This window comes from Micropterus salmoides, unplaced genomic scaffold (assembly GCF_014851395.1).
Source record: "Micropterus salmoides isolate LMB-PRFRI ecotype aquatic unplaced genomic scaffold, ASM1485139v1 Ms_hic_scaffold_7, whole genome shotgun sequence".
Lineage (NCBI taxonomy): Eukaryota > Metazoa > Chordata > Actinopteri > Centrarchiformes > Centrarchidae > Micropterus > Micropterus salmoides.
Window position 1 is genome coordinate 9952585 of NW_024044459.1, and position 20541 is coordinate 9973125.

The following is a 20541-nucleotide window of genomic DNA, read 5'->3' on the forward strand; positions in this document are numbered from 1 at the left end:
AAACTCGCTCTCACAATGAATGAAAGAATATAAACACGCAGCGGTAGGGATGGGGACTGTTATTTTTTATTGATTCCATTAATTAACTGCTTAAAGATCCGATTCTTTATCAATACTACTATCGATACTTTACTATTATTAGGTGACGGTTATTTGGTAAGACCAGGCCCAACAGGCATGAGGTAGGCCTGCACGGTATGAGGAAAATATTTAATGTGCAGTAACATTGTTATATATTGAGATGACATATGACTTGTGATAAATAAACACATATTGAAGTGTACATATTAACTGCCTGGTTGTTTTTGAAATTATTTATAGGATTAGAATTGAATATTTTAAATACTGCTAAATGTCATTTCTAGAGCAACATCACAATAGTGAGTGACGTTTAAAAAGAATAAAAACTCAAACATCAGTGCTTCCTCCTCCTCCTCTCTGCTGTTATTCACTGCCTGCAGGTAACTTTACCTGGTCAAAGGAGGAGCGGCTGTTTTGTCTCAGCCAGCAGCTGAGTTCACAACAATGTGCCATATTTTAAGACTACAGACCAGTCTGTGCTTCAGACTAGCCGTGCTTGTATTAAACATTCTACATGTTTACTCTACCCACAGGCATATTGATATAGTAATGTATTTTCACTTGCAAAGGTTTTATTGCACGTACTAACAGTCACGAGCGGAGCTGTCGTCAACTCGAGTAGTTTGGAGCTCACTTAAATTCACCGTCTCCACCGTGACTGAGCAACCTCTCTCTCTGCTGGGCGCCGTGTGTGTGTGTGTGTATGTAGGAGCCGACAGAGAGCAGCAGAGGCTGCAGCCTGATGATAAACAGTCCCGGGCCCGTTTAATACCGCGTTTCGGTGCCATCGCTAAAAAACATTTGTTTTCCTATCCATTGCGTTTCAAGTTAAATCAGATTTGACGCTTGAGACATAACGTTACATTATAGGAACCACTAGTCTCGATAGCAGTATCGATAAGCTCAGACCTTATTGATTCTCGGGTTTGAGAAATTTTGGAACCGGTTCCTTTTAGAAACCAGTAATGATCCCCTACAAAGCGGTCACACAAAAGCTTCAATAACAGGTAACCTGCTGCAAGGCCCTCATCATTTCATTTTGAATTACACATTTATTGGTGCATCTAGCTCAGATTAATTTGTCAAATTGCAACAAACACATTTAACAAAAAGAAACATTTTGCTTTTGGGGGTCCCTCAGGATCTTTAGCTTTAAAATTTAGCTGGTAGAGCTTGTTGCTGTGGACAGATGATTAGGACCTGGATTTTACATTGGTATTCCTACACTTATATGACATTCTGTAAATACTAAAAATTATATACCTCCGCTTTCTCCCCTCCTGCACACACACATATTCTGACACCCAAAAGGAGCAATGAGCCAAGGTCAAATAATTTACTATGCTGCAGTGTAATTCGTTTGAAAATGTATGTATAATGTAATTGTAGTGAATTTTTTTTATGTAAGTGTCTGTTAAAAAGTTAACTCAGTTGTTTTTAGTATCAGCGTTTCTCGCTGCTTGTTCACCCACAGACATGATCCACAACATTAGCACCATTTCCAAACATCTGCTGGTGGAGTCAGAAGCGATCTGCTGCCTCCTCTGCCCGGGCCTCTTTGGAAATGTGACATGATTACATACAAACACCTCCAGCCAAAGTTTCCCTCTGCCTTCATTAAAGCGCGACGCAGAGCGCTGCTGGCAAGGTGACTCGACCCGGCTCTGCCACGGCCCCACCCCCACCGGGCCGGCCCAGGCTCACACAGCCCCACGCGATTGGCTCAGAGGGCCTTCCGTCAGCTGCCGTGCTGGGTCAGTATGGGTTCAGACGCGGAGCAGAAGCGAACGCGGCTGCCTGCACGGATCTGCTGCTCGGAGAAGGCCTGCCATGAGCTGACAGTCAGTATGTTGGAGGTTTATCATTAGCAGGCTCCAGACGGCCCGTCGACCCCTCCGGCTGGACAGGTGATCTCGCTCGGCCGTCTGACTCAACATATGCCCCCGCGGAGCTTCAACACACATATTGTGCCATCATTATTTCATACCTAGCAGGAGCATCTCTGAGCGCAGCCCAGATTTAGATGCAAAAGCAGGTTGCTGTGAAAAGAGTTATTCATTTTTTTCTGCCAGTTTTTCTCCACAGTACCTCTCCAACCTGCTTGTCAAACATGAACTTATTCTATCTTCTTAGGGCATGGATTCGGTGTTCAATGTCCAAATCAAAAGCTGGTGAAGTGGCTTTTGGTTTTTATGGTCTTAGCTGGTAGAATACTGTGGTTAGACTCCATTCTTTCACTTCAAAGTCTTTCAATATTAACACTGTTTAAAAACAGAATATTCACTTTCTCCTGCACATTCAATTTTTCTCCCGATTGTTTTACGTATTTTTGCGTTATTACACATTACACTATGTATGCATGTGTAAAACTGTGCGTACTTTTCTGCCAAGCACACTGCATCTACCCTGAAATTTAATATGTCACATGTCATGTCAAGTTTTGCCTTTTTGATACCGAAAAGTAAGAAGTATTATCAGCATAATGTACTTTAATCAATCAAGTATTGCATCAAGTCTAAAAGGTACTCATCATACACCATGGCCCCTTTCAGACTGTTACATTATGTACAGTATATAATTTAAAAATTATTACAAATACGTAAGCAGAATTTTAATGTTGTAGCTGTTCAAGATAGCTAATTTTAATTTTAACAATTTTAACTACTTAATAGACTACTTAGGTTGGGCTGTGGATATGATCTGGTGTTTGATGTCAACTTTCTGCGGTTGGCAGTTTTAATACTTTGGTTAGTACCAATGCTCAGCACTGTTGTTGGATCTAAAATCTTTATTTGGCAAGATAGTAGATGTATTTACCACTACACTACATTTATTTAAAAGTACAACTTTTCACTTTTATATATTTTTTTATCTCTTTGTTTTAGTACAGTAGTGATTAAAAAAAGTAAAAGGAAAGTACAAGGACTTCAAAACTGCATATAAGTGCAATAATTGAGTAAATTACCCAAGTCTGTTTTCTAAGTAGGTTTAAAGCTTTTGGAGATACAAATGTTACCGTCTCATGGTTCATTATGACTACTTTTTACTGTAGTGCACACAACTGCCCAAATCTTGCATGTAATATGATTGGACTTATATTACATATACATATGTGGGCTTCCACTGCCTTCCTGCTCTCTTGAAATAATTCTACACCATCACTGGCATAACAGTCTAATCATCTTACAGGAGTCCTAAATCTTTATCAGCATATATAGTATATTGGGCTTTAAAATTCACAGGGAGCTCACAGAAAAGAGCATCAAGATAAAGCTCTGAAATCCCGAACCGTCAAGCTCTCCTAATCCCTCCACCTGCATTTTCCACAGCCGTGGCTGAACAGCAGCCTTCTATATCGCCTGAGAAGGGGATTTAGTTGTAATGCTCTCAGAAATACAATGCATAAAATCAAGTGTCAACTCTAACAAGCTGTTCTTAGGGCGGATGGGCTGCCCTCTGGATCCGACAGGGTCTGGGGCTCTGGCTTTGAAAGGTTAGTGGCCATACAGAGTTGCAGCATTTGATCCCCCAGTTACCTAAATTTCGAAGACAACTGTGCAAATCTGAATAACCTGGGAAGCCAGACGGGCTTTCGGGGGGCAACAGCTGCTTAAGTCCGTTCCCTGCCTGCCAGAGAAACTTTATCAGGGGAAGTGGAGGTTGAAATTTTATGGCAGCTAAGCCCCCTCCATCAAATTGCGAAAACAGAACCTTGTGGCACAGCTCAGGATGGATTTAGGAGTTTGCTCTGTGTTTTCTTGGCTGTGAGCGTTAATATAAAAATAGAAGAATGCAAAGACCTTCGGATGCTGCTGTCCTCATGTGCCACTTTCATTCCAATCAGTATGTTAGACTAGAGATCAACCAAATACAATAGTGAACTATTTTCTTCTCGAAATCACAAAAATTCTCGTTTAAACCCACAAATTACTGCAGTGATGCCTGTTGTGTGAGGGAATGTGAATTTCTCCAACTTTAGTCATGAAAATGATCCGCGAAATCAGTTTCTATTCTACAAATTGATCATCATGTATCTCTTTTGTATCATTTTGGTAAAATTTCTTTGCAGCAGAAATAAAGAATATTTGCAGCGTCTAAGCTTCTTTAAACACACAACATCTTTTGGGTAATTCAGCTGCTTTATTCTCCTTTCAGATGTCTTCGCATCTCCAAACTATTTTGTTTGTTCAAGTATGGCAGTATGTTACTGTGTGCTGAGCCCGTTTACATATCACACGATGTATAAGCTTGAATGGCGGCATGGTATTATGGTATGGAGGAAATGGCACTTCATTACAGAACAAAATAAAAACTTGTCACAAAGTGTGTTTGGAGTCTGGAAAACATAGCATCTTGATTTAAGTTCATTTTAATGTTGAGCTTTTTTCTTCAGAAGTTCTACTCTAGGTTGTTTTGGAGGTCCTTTTTAACGACGACTGATTTGAGGTTCTTTTAGTTGTCTACAGATGTCTTCGGTTTCAGTTGATTGGACCTGATCCCATCATTTTCCTGTTCTTGCTCTGGATCCCGTGCTCACAAAACAACCAATCAGACTGACAGAAGAAAAATAGATTTCACAAACCTAGAGAGTGATTTAAAAAAAAAGTTGTCCTAAGTCCTAAGCTTTGAAATTGATTTAGACTGAAAGTTAAACTGTTAAAAAGTTAAATATAGCAGCATACAGAGTAAAATAATTAGATATGTTCCCAATCTGGGCATAATGGGGATCCAAATAAAGAATGAAGAGTGACGTTGTGGGTTTAAATCCTGTCCTGTGTTTAAATATACAATTTTGTGGGGTAGAGGTGCAGTGGATAACACGCGTGCCTTTGGTGTTAGAGACCCGGGTTCAGTTCGCCACTGTGACACGTCCACCAATATGTCTCCGAGCAAGATACTTAGCCCCTAGTCACTCCAGAGGCGTGCGGCCTCTGACATATACAGCAATTGTAAGTCGCTTTGGATAAAAGCGTCAGCTAAAATGAATAAATGTAAATGTACAATTTGTATCTTTTGCAAAAAGCATTCTTTGGATTAAAATACAATCCACATCCAATGTTCTCATGTAACTCTGGAGGGAGAGTTCTGATGTTCAGCACATTTATTTATTTAGTATTATTTAGTTACTTCAGCATTTTGTATGCATTTATTTCGTTTACGTATTAATTGATTTCTTTATGAATTTGATTTTGTTATTAAGTAAAGTTTATGGAGTTTATTGAGTCAACACTGGCACTGTAAATATAAAAGTTTATCTTTTACTAGCAAAAAGTAATCAAATTGATCTTTAAGTAGTCAGTGTTTAGGATATAAATGTGTGCAGTGTTACAGCCAAAACTGCAGAGATGAACTTCTACCATTCATGAAGGCAATCCTCAACTAACAGTGTTGCTAATAACATAAAAAAGAAAAGAAGCAAAGGACAGGTTATGTTCTGTCTGAGCAGCGTTCGTGCACGAGGATTCAGCTCTTGCAGGATGAATTATTTAACTCAGATTACCACGAGTGTTTCCTGCAGCCGGCTGCGTTTAAAGCAACAGCCTGTAACTGCTGCTGCTAATCATAAGCACAACTGTACACACAGCACCTAAGCAGATATTTCAATAAAGCAGTTTATAAAACTCTGATAATTTAAGCTAATGTCTCCAATAGCTGGTTTTGGTCTTTTAAAAGCTGTGTGAACTGGTCAGCTGAAAGCAGTAATCAGCTTAAGGTGATGCTGTGCCGTCTGTGGACACACGGAGGATGTATTTAGTCCAAATTATACAGAATCAGCAGTTCAAGCTTAGGAAACTTTGAATATACAGTGGGTCACAGACAAGTTTTTTTGGTTTCATGCAGATGTTTAAGTGAAATATTTATAATAAAGACTTCGGTAAACAAACACACAGTAAACAATGAATTGATGATCAATGCTTTTTTGTCTGTATTAAGGCCCAAACTAACAATATTTTATAATCTTTTAACATATGTTTGTAGTTTTTTGATAACTTTTGACATTTTAAGTACACTTAATAATCCAGTACCTTTATGTAGGTGAGTATTATATAATTCTTCTTCCGTCCCAAATGGTTTTAACCACTTGTAACAATAACATATCTGATTAAATTACGGGTTCTTATTGTGATTCTCTTCTGATTCTGAAGACCCAAAAAACTTTTTATTGACTGGGATCAGCTTTTTCTCATATTCAGGAGCACTTTAAGGCCACGTGGGTTTTGATTTCTGAAACTGACTGAGCACTTTGCAAATTTATAGAAAAGGTAGTTTTAGTAAAAAGAAAAATATGGTCATGCTCAGCACTGTAAGTTTTGGAAAAAAGTATAATTTTGATAACAACTCAGAATGGAGTCTATAGAAAGGTCTAAAACCTGCGTCAAGAGAGGAGAGAGACTGTTTAGTTTAGATAGAGGGATATTTATGATATCTAAACATCAAACAAGGAGACAACACTTTCCTTCTTCATCTTCCAACATGGAGGAGGGGTTATTGCATGTAAACACGCGCACACACACACACACACACACACACACACACCTTAGCTGGCAATCTTGTCACAGCATACAGACATGGATAAAGCAGAAGGTGTATGAGCGCATATTTTTTACTAAATGCAAGACCTCATTTTTGGGGCGTTTAAAACCTTGGAGGGATTCTGTGTGTGTGTGTGTGTGTGTGTGTGTGTGTTGCCTCCGGTGACTGACTTCACAGGGGGAGAGACTGCACACTGTCCACTCCTCTGTCCACACACACTCTGTATAATCACGTTCCCTGTCGGGCCCTATAAATCTGTAAGGGCCCAATTAAAGATCGCCTTTAGCATGTCCACCCCTACCAGCGCACACACGTGTTAAAAAGAGAAAAAACAAAAACACTGTTCGCTTTTCATGTATGTATATTTGACATAACAGCGTAAAACAACAACATGAATAGTCTGACTGAAAATAAAAACAGTGTAAAACTCATAAAAAGGCTTTTAAAAAAAAGATGTTTTTGGTATTTTGGTTACAACCCACACACATATTTGCAGCTTGTGTGACTTGAACCTGGAAGGTGCTACGTAACTATAAAAAGGCAGTATGAAAGACAAAAACTGTACAATGTTAAAGATAAAAGAAAATGATAAATTACAATTCTTGCACCTTAAATGAGCTGATAATAATGTGCCAAGCAGAGAGTAGTGCATGCAAATCAAATTAAATCCAAAATTTGACATGCATGTTGATAAAAGACAATGAAGATATATCAGCAATTGTGGTGATCTACTTTTTTAAAGCTTAAGTTGATTTTAAAGTGATGAAGTTTAAAAAGTGGATGTGAATAACATGAAACAATGTCAACCCTTACTGCAGAAATACAAAAATATTTTTTTCCCCCTCAAAGGCATCAATTTACAAGAAGGCACAAAGAAATTCAAGAATTGTATCTTTTTTTTTTTTCATCAACAATAGGTGTTATGAATACCATGGTGTGTAATGATGTGTGGAGAGGACACTGAGGGGACATGTGACGTGTTTTTTGCAGGGCGGCTCGTGTTGTGACTGCTATGTAAATATCTCATTAGTTCGGGTTAATAACATTCCCGTGCTCTTGGTTGTAACATAAAAAAGACAAGATCTAAGTGCTAAAATTTCCTCGTCCACCATCCGTCCAGAAAGAGGCTGATGAGCCTATTAAATGTCAGCCTGCAAAATTATGCAAGAGGCTAAAAGCGTTTAAGTCGGACATAAATACCAGCACACCCCGAGGATTTGATTTGGAATTATTTATGTCCCTCCGATCGGGACAAAAAGGAAACAAAGGAATAATTAGCCTGGCGTGTTGCGCACTGCCCGTCTTGCGCGCGCTCATGCCCACCGAATGTGAGACGCTCACCCATTTCCCCTCAAACTTGATGGTTGTTGAACTTATTTTTAGTGTCATTTGATAAGCTTCCCTGCTTGCACAGAGACATCCCACTGACCCAGCCACTGGTCATTGTCTATACCGCTTCCCGTCAAAGCCGGCGTGCTTTGTCAGGTTTCGACTCGAATATCCATTTTGCATCTGAAGTACGGTATCCGAAGTGACTGGATCATTCGAGCCTTTTTCTTCAGCTGATGCCCCCTTTCCTCCCCCACAGTGTTTCCGCTCACACTAACATCATTTGGGATTGGCGTCATGACAGCGTGCTTGAGAAATCCACAATATATATAAGTATATATCCCATGCTTTTTTGGGGTGAGGGAGTTGGGGGTGGGGGGACATAATTTCTGGAAATGAACAATACTTATCCGTCCATCGCATCCGTTGCTTTGGGTTTGCGTTTTGGACATGGTACACCGTTACCGCGGTGCTGTGTCCTCCTTTTTCCTGTGAATAACGCGGTAATAGGTCATTCAATGTCAAAAGGCATAAAAAAGAGACAGCCAAGTCTTCACAGGCTGCTGCTTGCTGTTGCCTTTAATTATTTTAATTAAAGTTTGATATTCTGGTGCTGAGAGAACTAGTGAGTTGTGACGCAGCCGAGAAGCCCTCGGAGGATTGGGACGGTGGGCAGATGAGTGTCGAGGCAGCTGTATCTATATCTTAAAAGTCTTAACGGATAGGCCTGTTTATGGACTGTGATGTGCTACGCCTTGCTGAGCAGAGAGCAGACTGCACTGAAAACAGGGGCAAAAAACACCAAGCGCCATGTCAAGGTTTTAAAGGCATCAATCCCTCAAAGCTGGCTGGAGATCCTGGTCAGGAGGCTGTCCTGCGGTCGAATAACGCTCTATTAATTTCCTTGTCCCGAGTGCATAATGAAAGGAAGGTGTCTTTAAAAAAAAAGGAAAAAGATAAAAAAAACTAAAGGCAAAGTCTTGGTGCCTTCCAGTACCTTGGGGCATCCTGTCTACAATTTGTCATGCGTGTGCACTTCTCAGTGTTAAAATGACAAGATAAGCCAGTCAAAGGGCAGCCGCCAGGCATCCAGCACTGCTGAAGTTGGAGAGGGTTTGTGATGAGACATTGCCAAAAGGCAACGGACTTCTGCACTTGTGAGGCCCACTGGGATTATTCCGACTTCCACGCCAAAGGCAAACAGCCCCTTTCTCTGTGTTTTTTTTTTTATTTTTTTTTTTTTAAAGATAGCTTCCGTCTGTGTTCATGAAATTAGGTTTTTCACAGACGGCACAATATGGTCTGAATATGTTAAGCCTTTGGTGCGCACGAAAAGCTAACCGAGTCTGAGTGCTAAGTTCTGGGGCGTCCTGTGTATCTAACTCGACTTTTTTTTTCTTAAATTAAAAACTACTTGGTAATAGAAAATATATATAATAGTAAATAACTTACTGAATAAGACTTAATATTAACATTTCACACCATGTGCTTCAAAGTTCTAAGGGCAGAGAAACAGTGGGGAAACTGTGCTTTAAGTAAAGTGAACAGATAGTGGTTTCAGCTGCAGGATTACAGATCTTCAAAAAAAAAAAAAAAAAAGCAACCTGAAATTCTTCTCTTGTCCATGACGATCAGCACATGTTGGTTTTCATCCAGTGGTCCTTCTCTTCTACTGATGCTGCACACGGTTGAAATTAATACACCGACCCTGAAAAGCACAGAGAGAGAGAGAGAGAGAGTATAACAACTTTTATAATTAAAAACCACCACATAATTCACTGCACTTTTTCAAGACAAGACTTTTTTTTGCTAATTTGCTGATATTTCTAATCAGTAAATTATTTCCTTACCATCGAATTCACAGAAAAACAGTATTTCAAAATTGACTCTTTGATATTTATATTAAAATAATATATATACAATGGTGTCCACAATACTAAAGTGTGAAGATAAAAATAAAATATATGGATGTGTCTATTTTTCATATTATTATTATTTCTTCTGATGAAGAAGTAAAAACAAACCAAGAAAGCAAAGGTGGCAATATTCAATAAACAGTAATCAGTGTACTAATAAATAAGAGGTCATACAGAAATACATATATAAAACATATGGAGAACATTCCTGACAGTATTATTTCAGGACACACTTTTCACACTTTCACACTTATCCAGTCAGCTGAAAATGTATTTAAATACAATCAAACGAAGCATCATCTGGTGAACCAGCAGCAAACATCCCTGTTCCCTCGCTACCTTTCTGAGAATACTGACAAAAAAAAAAAAAACACATCTCACTTTGCATGGTCTTACCCAACACGTGCACGTGTGTGTGTGTGTGTGTGTGTGTGTGTGTGTGTGGGCAGCTGTCTGAGCCTCTCAGAGCAGCAGCAGCCTGTTCACCAACAGTAGGCCGACTGGCACCAAGAGGGAGCTCTCGCACAGCGAATCCCCAGCAGCCAGCAGGCCTCCAACCTCACACTCACACACAACGCTGACTCTCTGGCTCTGTCAGTGTGTTTACATGTGCTTACTGTAACCTGATTCCAACGTCATAAAAGGTAGTTAGTAATACTTTATTCATTCATCCGTGTTGGGAAATTTGTCCACTGCATCCTTTGACTAGTTATAAATATTTAGAGGCTTTGAGCCGCATCAGTGCAACAAACAAGGACTAACTCCATGTCCAAGGCCGGAGTCCTGCTCAACAGCAACAGCAGGAGTATTCCTAAAGGATAGGTTCACCCAAAACACTAACACCCCCCCCCCACACACACACCAGTATCTATCCATGCACATTACCAGTGCAATGAGGGTGAATAGAATTTTGTTTGTGCTGCACTCAGAGCAGTGAAACATGACTCAACAGCAACATGTTTTACCATAAACAACGTCTCTGTTATGACAAATAATCCTAATGCCTCACTGTAGACTGTTTTCACTAGGACAATTTCTTGGTTAGAAAGTAGCTCCTTAAAAGGTTAAAATCGCAAGTGATAAGCAAGATGGAATTTTCTTGCAATTTCGGTGAACTAACCCTTTAATATGCAACATAAATGTCCTTTTAGGGAAGAGGGAAGGCACACAATCACGCCAACACATTTCTGCAGGAGAAACATATTTTCTTGGCCATGCAGATGCATAACTATATTTCTGCCCCGTGTTTTGCACATGCACATACACAATAAAGACTTGAGACAGAAAGTCCCACTGAGACTGAAATAAATCAGTCTGAATAAAACTGTTTCCGCAGTTCAAAACATAAGAAATCCAATATGAAAGAAATTGTGTGTGCTCGACTGTCCTCTCATTGTGTGGTCAGTCCAAATGTTCAGATCAAAAAAAGATCAAGCTGCAGCATCAGATCACAAACGCAGGCCTCTCATACAGAATAGACCTTTGATAGACTGAACATATCCTGATTGTGGTTCAAAAATAGGATAAGAGAAGGAGAGAAACACAGCTACAAGGACTAACTTCATGTCCAACATCAGAAAAATCAGGCCCTTTCTCACTCAGTATGCCACCCAGCTTCTGGTACAGGCCATGGTTATCTCTCGCCTCGACTATTGCAATGCCCTCCTAGCAGGTCTTCCAGCTTGAGCGGTGAAACCCTTGCAAATGGTTTAGAACGCAGCAGCGTTTGTGGTTATTGTTCAGCCCAAAGAACTCATGTCACTCCATTACTGAGTGACCTCCACTGGCTCCCCGTGGCCTCCAGACTCAGGTTCAAGTCTCTAATGCTTGCATACAGAGTGACTACTGGGTCTGCACCCATCTACCTAAACTCTATAATACAAGTTTACGTTCCTTCTCAGCCGCTACGCTCCTCCAACGAACGCCGCCTGGCTCTGCCATCCCTACACACAAAGCAATCCCAGTCCTGGCTGTTCTCATCTGTGACACCACGACGGTGGAACGAGCTACCACACGCCATCAGGAGCAGGGGCGTCCCTCTCTAACTTCAAGAAGCTCTTGAAAACTCATCTCTTCCGAGAACACTTCCTCTTATAACACCTCTAACTCCTAACCTCTAACATGCACTTCCTGTGCTCTTCTTCGTCTATCCCCCTTACAATTATCTTGTATTGATTGCACTTTTTGTTAACTCTTACTTCTTTCCCAAGGTATCTACCCCATTGATGCGATTTATGCTATTAGCTCTTACTAGTTTTTATTAGTGCTCTGTAGATCTCGTGCTGTATTTGATGCTTTGTTGATGCCTGTATGTTGTTCCTCAAATGAGTCGCTTTGGATAAAAGTGTCTGCCAAATGAGTAAATCTAATGTAATGGTTAGTGACAAACCGCATGGACAGTAGAATAAAAGTAAACAAGAAAATCCAAAACAAGTAAATATGTTTTCTGATTTCCTACAGCACCTGACCTGATAGCTCCCTGTAATAGCTCCCTGTAACCTCGCTTCTTGTGAATGTTGATGTGCATGCACTGTGCCTCTTACTCTCTGGCTTTACAAATTGATAACTTCTGATTGTCCAGGCGTGATCACCAAAGACTCACCATGTTTAGACAAGTATGAGCATTTGCTGATAGTACTACTTTGGTTGTCATAGTATCAGTGCAGATCTTGACACATTACGGGCATCCAGACACTGCTGTTATCTGCTCATCTTGTCCCAACAGATGACTTCAACTACTTTATTGAATTTATGGCTGCCCCCTCTAATGCCTGCTGCTCACTGGAGGATTTTCAAATCTTAACTGATTTTCAAAACATGGGATACCACAGACATAATGACAGATTGAACCGATACTTATTATTTTAATCATAAGAACGCACACACCAGACGGTTTAGTCAAGACGCACGACCACACACTTGCCGTTTACTAAGCGATCTCAGAGTGGCAAGTCCAGGAACTTGGGATCTCGCAAAAACTTGACTGATGAAACGTGACTTCGGATAAAATCAAGCATGGAGGCAGACTGCCGTCGCCAGCTGGTTGCACTTGTGCGTGCTATGTTTTGCACAAAAAAAGAGAATAAAACTGTGGATGAAGTCATGCCTGAGAAGACGGAATGAGCATGGCTTATACACAACATCCGGTTGGTGACGCTTTCTGGTCAGCTCGCTCTCAATAGCTATTGCGGGTTTCTTCTCACTATTCCATCGCTGTTCCTTTCACACTACAGGAAATAATCGGAAGCTCCTTGATTTCAAATTGTAAATGTCAGCGCTCAATTGGGGTGCCTCTGATCTTGTCGGTAACCCTAAGATTATGTCTGTAAGCCCCTCACACTACAGGATAATTTGAATAGATAATATGTGATGACCAGCCTCGAATCAGGAACACCCCTGCAATTGTCGGGAGGAACGAATCTGACACAAAATTGGCCTAATTATCCTCTAGTGTGGAGTCAGAATAAGTCAACTACACAATTATTGTTATACTGTTAGTTGACTAAGACATTTTTAGTCCATTAGTCCACTTGAGTTCTGTCCTTAATTATTACTAAAGCATTAATACGGTTTTAGTTTTACAGGATCCCTCTGCATGACTACATTAATGAAATTAATTTCAGGGGTGTGACCTAAAAGTGTGAGTGGAAAGTTTGGAATTAGCACAGAAATTTGATTTCCATTCACGTACTGAGCTTAATTTGCATTAAAATGTGCACATGTTTGAGCTGCACATCTCTTTCCTTCTCTCTGCTGGAGAAAACAAAAGCACATTCTTGCACATACAGGCCTCACACAGTCCAGGTGGATGCTGCCCATTGAGGTATTATAGACAGAAATAACCAGGACATTGTCTCCTGAGCTGCAGGGTGAATGCAGAAGTCAGCAGCCAGTTTCCTGGTGTGGGAGCTCTTACAGTATCTGCACTACAGTTTGGCTCAGGAGCAGAAGTGTGCATGGGCCGACTGTGACGAGGGCTTTAGACAAGCTGGAGAATCTTCCATTTCTCATTATTTGGCAGAGCTGGTGGGTGTTTGGTGGAGGGGTGGGGGCTTCGCTCCATCTCTGCATGGTAAGCCCCTCGACGTGTACCCTCTGCAGCTAATCTCACACAGTCAACAAATAAGGCACATCAGATGCTGTTTTGGCCGCGGCCATCAGAGCGGCTAAGTTCAGTGGATTTTACGGGTTTTACAGCGCGGGGGCTCGGTGAGGGAAGAAGTGCTCTCTGCGGCGGCAGAATGGCAGGCGAAGCAGGGGGATCTGCTGCGAGGGCGAAGCAGGTGCAGCACAATACGGTCAAACCCATTCCAGCTCCCCTGTTCCCGGATGAGCGGGGCCTGACTTGGCAGGGAGCGCCGCCTTGTAACTGGGCCATGTTGGAGAGATGGAGGCCCACCTGTGCCACCCGGAGCGGCAGAACAATAGTCTGAATATGTCAGCATGAAATGTCAGTGAAATCTCATCAGACGGACGGGAGCGTGACTGCAGATGGACAGGTGGATGAGTCAGGTGCAAGGAGATGGAGAGGTGAAGAGACAAGAGGAGGGGTGAGGTGGAGGGTCAGAGAGAGTCACCGACTTCCAAATAACGACTTTATAATAACGTTCATTTCAGACAATCCACTGGGTTTCTGTTAAAATGGATATAATATATTGAATGGTGATTATAATGGATTATAAATTGATTATAAATTCCATTGTTGAGAGTAGATTGTTTGCAACAAATGAATGAATGAAAGAAATGAAAGAAAATCATTGCTTAAACTGATTATCTTCATTATCAATCAATCTATCTATCAAACTACTGATGATTAATGGAGTATATTTCAGTCTGTAACTTGTCAGAAAATAAAGTAATACCCATTGGAACTTTAAACAGCCCAAAGTGTCGTCTTCTAGTTGTCTAATTTGTTAAAATAACAGTTTAAAGTGGAAAAACATTGAGTGTATGATGATGTAAGGCAGAAATAAGTTAGATATTGTCAGACTGACGAAGGTGGAACATACTGCACAAATGTTCGGCATTTTAATTGATTGAACTACTTAAAATTATCAATTATTAAAGCTCATTTTCTCATCAATTCACTGACTGCTCACAGCAACACTAATACAATCATTTCCTGTTTTTAAACGCACTCACAGCAAACACAACAAAGAGCTAAAATGCTGCCAAAAATTACAAGATCCTTGCAATGTTTATTCCAAATTCTGTTCTGTAAAATTGTCTTGAGTAGTCAATAATCTCAGCATCTGAAGCCATCCTCCTCAAGTCCCATTCCCAACTCTGCGTGTTGTGGAATTCTTTGCTATTCTAACAGGAGTTGCAGCCACCTACACTGAAGTCTTGTTAGCGGGCTCTCGCAGCGTGTTGACAGGAGCTGCAGAGGTCCACATTTGCCCAGTCCTCAGACAACATGTTTGTCACTTGGACTGTTGGCTTGTAACTTGAGGCAGAGCTCCAGGAGTGAAGTGGAGAGAGTGTGAGTGAATGTGTTTGATTTTGATTCTCATCTCTCGCAGTGTTCGCACCCTGAGCAGCTTGAGTCCCCCAGAGCTGCAACTCTCTGAGGAGCTCTGCTGCACGACATGGTGAGATTCAGGAAACAGACTGCAGCAACTTAGAGCTCAGACCAAACTCTGTGCCATTTTATGTGCGTTTGTTCTCCTGCAATATGTCTTGCTGTGACATACGGCAAGACACACAAAGATTATGACACACAAAGATTATGACTAATATTCATTATGGTCTTTAAAATATTCTTTGGCAAAGGATTGTGATGGTCCTGCGAGTATTTTTGTTTCTAGTCGTGTAAGAGTTGAGTCAAATATGCATAACAATGTTTGTCAAATCTAACTACAAATCGGTTGCCACATGGGTGGGGTTTTAAGACCTATACACCAAGATACATTAAACAACCGGTTACTATTTGGCTCCTTAACGTCATTACATTACAGGAGGTGACAATGTCCGCGCATTTTGTCTAGTGTCCAAAAAGGGTTATAGGTCCACTTTCTCATTTCCAGACAAGGTGAGACCTGGGAAAAGGTCGGCTGAGTCAACAAAGGCTGGTAGGTTGTGTAAACATTTCAAAAGATGTCAAACAAACAGGAAATGCTGGTTAGCTTCATGATTTTCATAAAGTGTGTTCCAAACTGAACTGCACTGATTCACATGGGAGCGCCTGTTTAAAGCAACCAATCATTTGAAATCCAAGAAATGACCTAAAGTGATTATTACTGACACGGATCCAGTTCAATTTTTTCTGCTGGTTGTGGTTCCACATGAGAAGCTATAAGTGGGCGGGCTCAACTGTAGGTTGCAACTGGATACGTCTTCCAACTCACCGAAGAAATGGACAGTGAACGTTTTTGTTCACAGCGGAATCCATTCATCGTGCGCAGATATTGAATCTGAGGGTTTGTAGCACAGCGTCTCAATGGTGGATGGAACCTAAACTGTCAGTTGATCTTAAAATCATAACATCAACACACTTATGAAACTCGTAGGTTGTAGTATCTACTTTTTTCTTGACTTTCCTTCTAAAATTCAGAAAAGAATCTAGAAATCTTCTGTAGTATATAAATTAAACAAAATTACAACTGATAAATTATGTTGCCATGTGTTTGTCTCTTCATGACGCTCAGAACGAGTTTGAAGAGAGTCTCCAGAACAATTTTTGGGAGACAAATAAGGAAACACAGATGATGGTGAGTTAGCTCCCTTCCAAATGTTTGAATTGGATTTTTGTATTAATTGATTGTATAGTTTGTCACATTTACAATATCAAAGACAAGAAAATGCACGAAAGAAGGAATCCATTTAGGTTACAGATAGAATCTCCCATCTGGACTGTAGTGTGAAAACACTTGCAAGCATGAGAGTTGTAATCCAGTTGCAAGATGCTTATTTTGCAGTGATAAGCTACAGGCTTTGAAAGATTTTATTACCAGAACTGAGACTTTTTTCCACATTAGAGCTTTGCAGCCTATACAGTAGCTTAGTTCATCTAAGGCTTACTTAATCCAACAGCAACAGGATGACTGCAACACTCACATTATAACACTTGTCTGTTGTTGTGACAAAATGTTAATGAGCTGAACTGCATATTTACACTGCAAAGTATTCATCTGGTTGTAGATGTTCCACTTTTTACTGCATGAACTACCTACAGTATGCACACTGCTTCTTCACTTTCACCTGAAAAGGTTTGGTTTTGGTTTCTCATCAGATTTCAGAAGTAACATTCTGGTAATAATACACAAAGATAATCATTGCTCTATGTGTACAGTAATATTAGGAACATCATACATTTTAGTGGTACTGTTCTATAAGGTTTGTAAAAAGATGGACTACTGTATCTCCTTCAGGACAGACCATTTTCCATAATGACTACTAAATGCATTCTGTGACCATTTAAATAAAAGTACAAAAATATATTAAAGGAAATTATCATTGGACACCGAGGACTTACTGTGAACTCCTTTGTGTTAAACAATCAGTAACACAAATCTTGTGACATGTTGTTGATTCTGCGTGTTGCAGCAAGTTGCTCCAAAGCTTTAAACTTCAGTTTCAACTCTGATCTCTGTTTAACTTTAAATTAACAACTGAGATCATTTAAAGTTAAATCACTTAAAAATGGCGGCATTTTTTAGATGGACTGAGCAAAATAAAAAATAAAGGAATAGTTTTTTTTAATTTTTTCTGTCATAGAGGGCTTTTTAAAAAAATAAAATAAAATAAAGTCTTTCTGGGTGTCAATGTGGTTAACGGGCTATGAGGTGTACCATGTTGTTACATATCCTCCCTCTCTCTCTGCCTCCCTCTCACACTTTATATACACTACCAATTAAAGAAAAAGATGGCCAAAAAGCAAAGCAAAAAAAAGCAAACGTTCTGGTTCACCATCACGTGTGACGTAGAGTTACAAACAAAGGTCAAAATCCTGGAGACTATAGCAGCAAAGGTGCCATTTAACTTTAAATCCATCAACTGTTTTAACAATCCTGGGTTTAATTTTAAAGGTTTATTGTAAATCTGTTGAATCAAATAAAAACTGAAAAACAAATTTTTTCTTAAACTCATCCCTGTTGGTGCTATCCACCCCAAGTACCCCCGAGTACAATAAATCAACTTGTCAAAAAAAAAACAACAAATGAACAAAATAGACGTGTGAACTGTCCCCGCCTGTCGGGCCTCAGCCACCAGACATGTGTTCTGTTTTACTCTGTGTCCTCTGCCACATATTGAACAAATTAAAAGTTCAAGTTGGAGGGAGAAGCACAGCTGCACAGGGACAGAGGAGAGAGCCAGGGTGTGAGCAATCCTCCCTCCACGAGGCTGCTGGCCCTCTTCTCACAGCCCCTCGTCCACACGCACACTGCCCACACAGCTCTGCCATCTGGCCTGCTGGGAAATCAGAGCCACCTGAGACTCGGCCAAATACATGATGCTTGCTGACAACTCAGGCATTTCTTCTTATTGTAAAGAGATGAATAAAAATTACACAAGCACATAAGGTAGGACATAAAAAAAAAAAAGACTCCTTTCACTGTGACGTTTAGCAGATATCCTGGAAGATGCTGGAAAAGAAGTGATGCCTTCAGAATGACATTTTTTTCCTGTTCCCAAGTTTACAGGAAAAAAACAATCCTTCTATACTTAATATCCATGCTATAATTGCCTCCATCTTTACATGTAAACACTAGTACATAGGACTGTTACACATTTGAACAAGACTAGGAATTCCATAAAATTTCATTCTCATTGCACTTTTCATAGAGCAGGTTTAGACCATTCTCTTTGTAATATGATTGTACTAAATCGTATAGTGAAGAACCAACCTAAGCTTCTGTATCCTTACCAAAAACACATACTACATGGCCAAAAGTATGTGGGAACCCATCAACAACATTACACCCATGTGTGAGAGCCGAACAACTTCCAAAACCATGGACATTAATCTGCTGCTATAACGGCCTCCATTTTTCTGGTTGGAGGCTTTCCACTAGAGTTTCAGAGCTGGCTGCACAAGAGCATCAGTGAGGTACAACACTGACGTTGGGGGATAAGGTCCGTCTCACAGTCGGCGTTCCACTTCATCCCAAAGGTGTTACATGGGATTAAGGTCAGGGTTCTGTGCAGGCCAGTGAAGGTCTTCCACAACAAGTTTGTAAAACCATTTCTTTATGGTCTGTGTTTTGTGCGTGGGGGCATTGTCATGTTTAAACAGGAGAGAGACAAACACAAACTGTTGACACAAAATTGGAACTGCAATATTGTCTGAAATATCATTGTTTGCTAAAGATTTCCATTGACTGGGAACTAAGGGGCATAGCCCAAACCATGAAAAAAACCCAGACCGACTGTGGACAGAGATGTCAACATACTTATAGTGTCTCATATGATACCTCAACTTTAGGGACTCTAGATGTGTCATTCCAGATTCCCCAACAACAGCAGTATTAAGTTCTTATTAAGCAAAGCAAAATAACGCTATGCACAGATAGCACAGAGGGTAATCTGCTGTTATTATGAAAATCAGTCTCTCATAGTAAAAGCCTTTAGCAATGCTACAAAGGCGCTACATAAAAGTCCTTAATGAAAAGAAAACAGAAAGAAAAAAATTCACTGTCTCGAATTCATTTCTTGGTGGTCTAATGGTCTAAGATGCATATTACTGCAACAGGGATGGAAAGGTTACTAAACAGTTTACTCAAATAAATGTATCATTGTGCACCACAGCTGTCTTACACCCATATATAATGTTAGTGTTGATTCAGACAGTAGGTTTCAAAAATTAAATCAAATAGCAATACAAAGCTTTAACATAAAACTTATGAGGATTTAAAAAAAAAAACAAGCTCTGGCACCATATTTATATCTCAGGCCTTTCAAACAGCAACACTCCCTTCAGCCGTCTCAGTGTGGATAAAGTGGTGGTTGATGGGCAATCAGGCTCTGATGGCTATTGACTGACCCAGGGAGCAGAGAGGGAGTGAGAGACAGCTTGCAGTAAAAAGTTATGCTAGCAGGCAGCAGCATATGGTCTGCCGACTGTCGAGCATCGCTGGCTCCCGTTTCCTACAGGCAGGAGAATCTCTCACTGAGTGGAGAAAAGATAAACTGACGGTTATGAAAAAGGTCAGGTTCTTTGGTCTGAACCATCATGCTAGTGTCAGCATTTATGCTTTTTATGTTTTTCTCTGCCATTTGGAAACAATGTTGATCAGACTTCAGTCCAACTAACTTTAGTTTAGTGGTGCAGCACTCTTTGTTTTAGTTGCTGTTCTTGTTTGTTAATATCAGTCTAAACCGCACAATGAACTAAGTGATTTTTGCCTTTAATTTATTTTGTTATGCTCAGGTTTTCAGGCACGGAGAACTATGTTCCTCCTATCTTCCATTTTTACATCTTGATGACATATTCTATATTACTCAGATACTACTGAGCTGTGGCATTGCCTCTAATATATTTGCTTCATTGAGCACAGCACTTCCTGTAAACAGATGTGCAAAAAAGCATCAGCTGAAAGCCTAAAATCTAAGCCTAAATAATATATTAAAGCTGATTTAACTGTCCACTCTCTATCTTAGGTATTGTGCAGCAACAGCAGGTTGCCAGAGAAAGAGGATGATTCTGGTAAATATGACCAAGTCACAATGGCAGTATATTAAT

The 20541-nt window shown here is 40.3% G+C and overlaps 1 protein-coding gene across 1 annotated transcript in view; it reads right to left on the minus strand.

The window, feature by feature from the left end:
* Nucleotides 1-6958: 6958 nt before the first annotated feature.
* The window catches only part of antxr2a (ANTXR cell adhesion molecule 2a), a 78077-nt gene continuing 64494 nt past the window's right edge, over nucleotides 6959-20541 (minus strand). Inside the window, exon 17 of the mRNA XM_038703123.1 lies at nucleotides 6959-9652. Within this exon, the coding sequence (XP_038559051.1) occupies nucleotides 9614-9652 (39 nt within the window). The 3' untranslated portion in view covers nucleotides 6959-9613. The remainder of the gene's footprint in view (nucleotides 9653-20541) is intronic.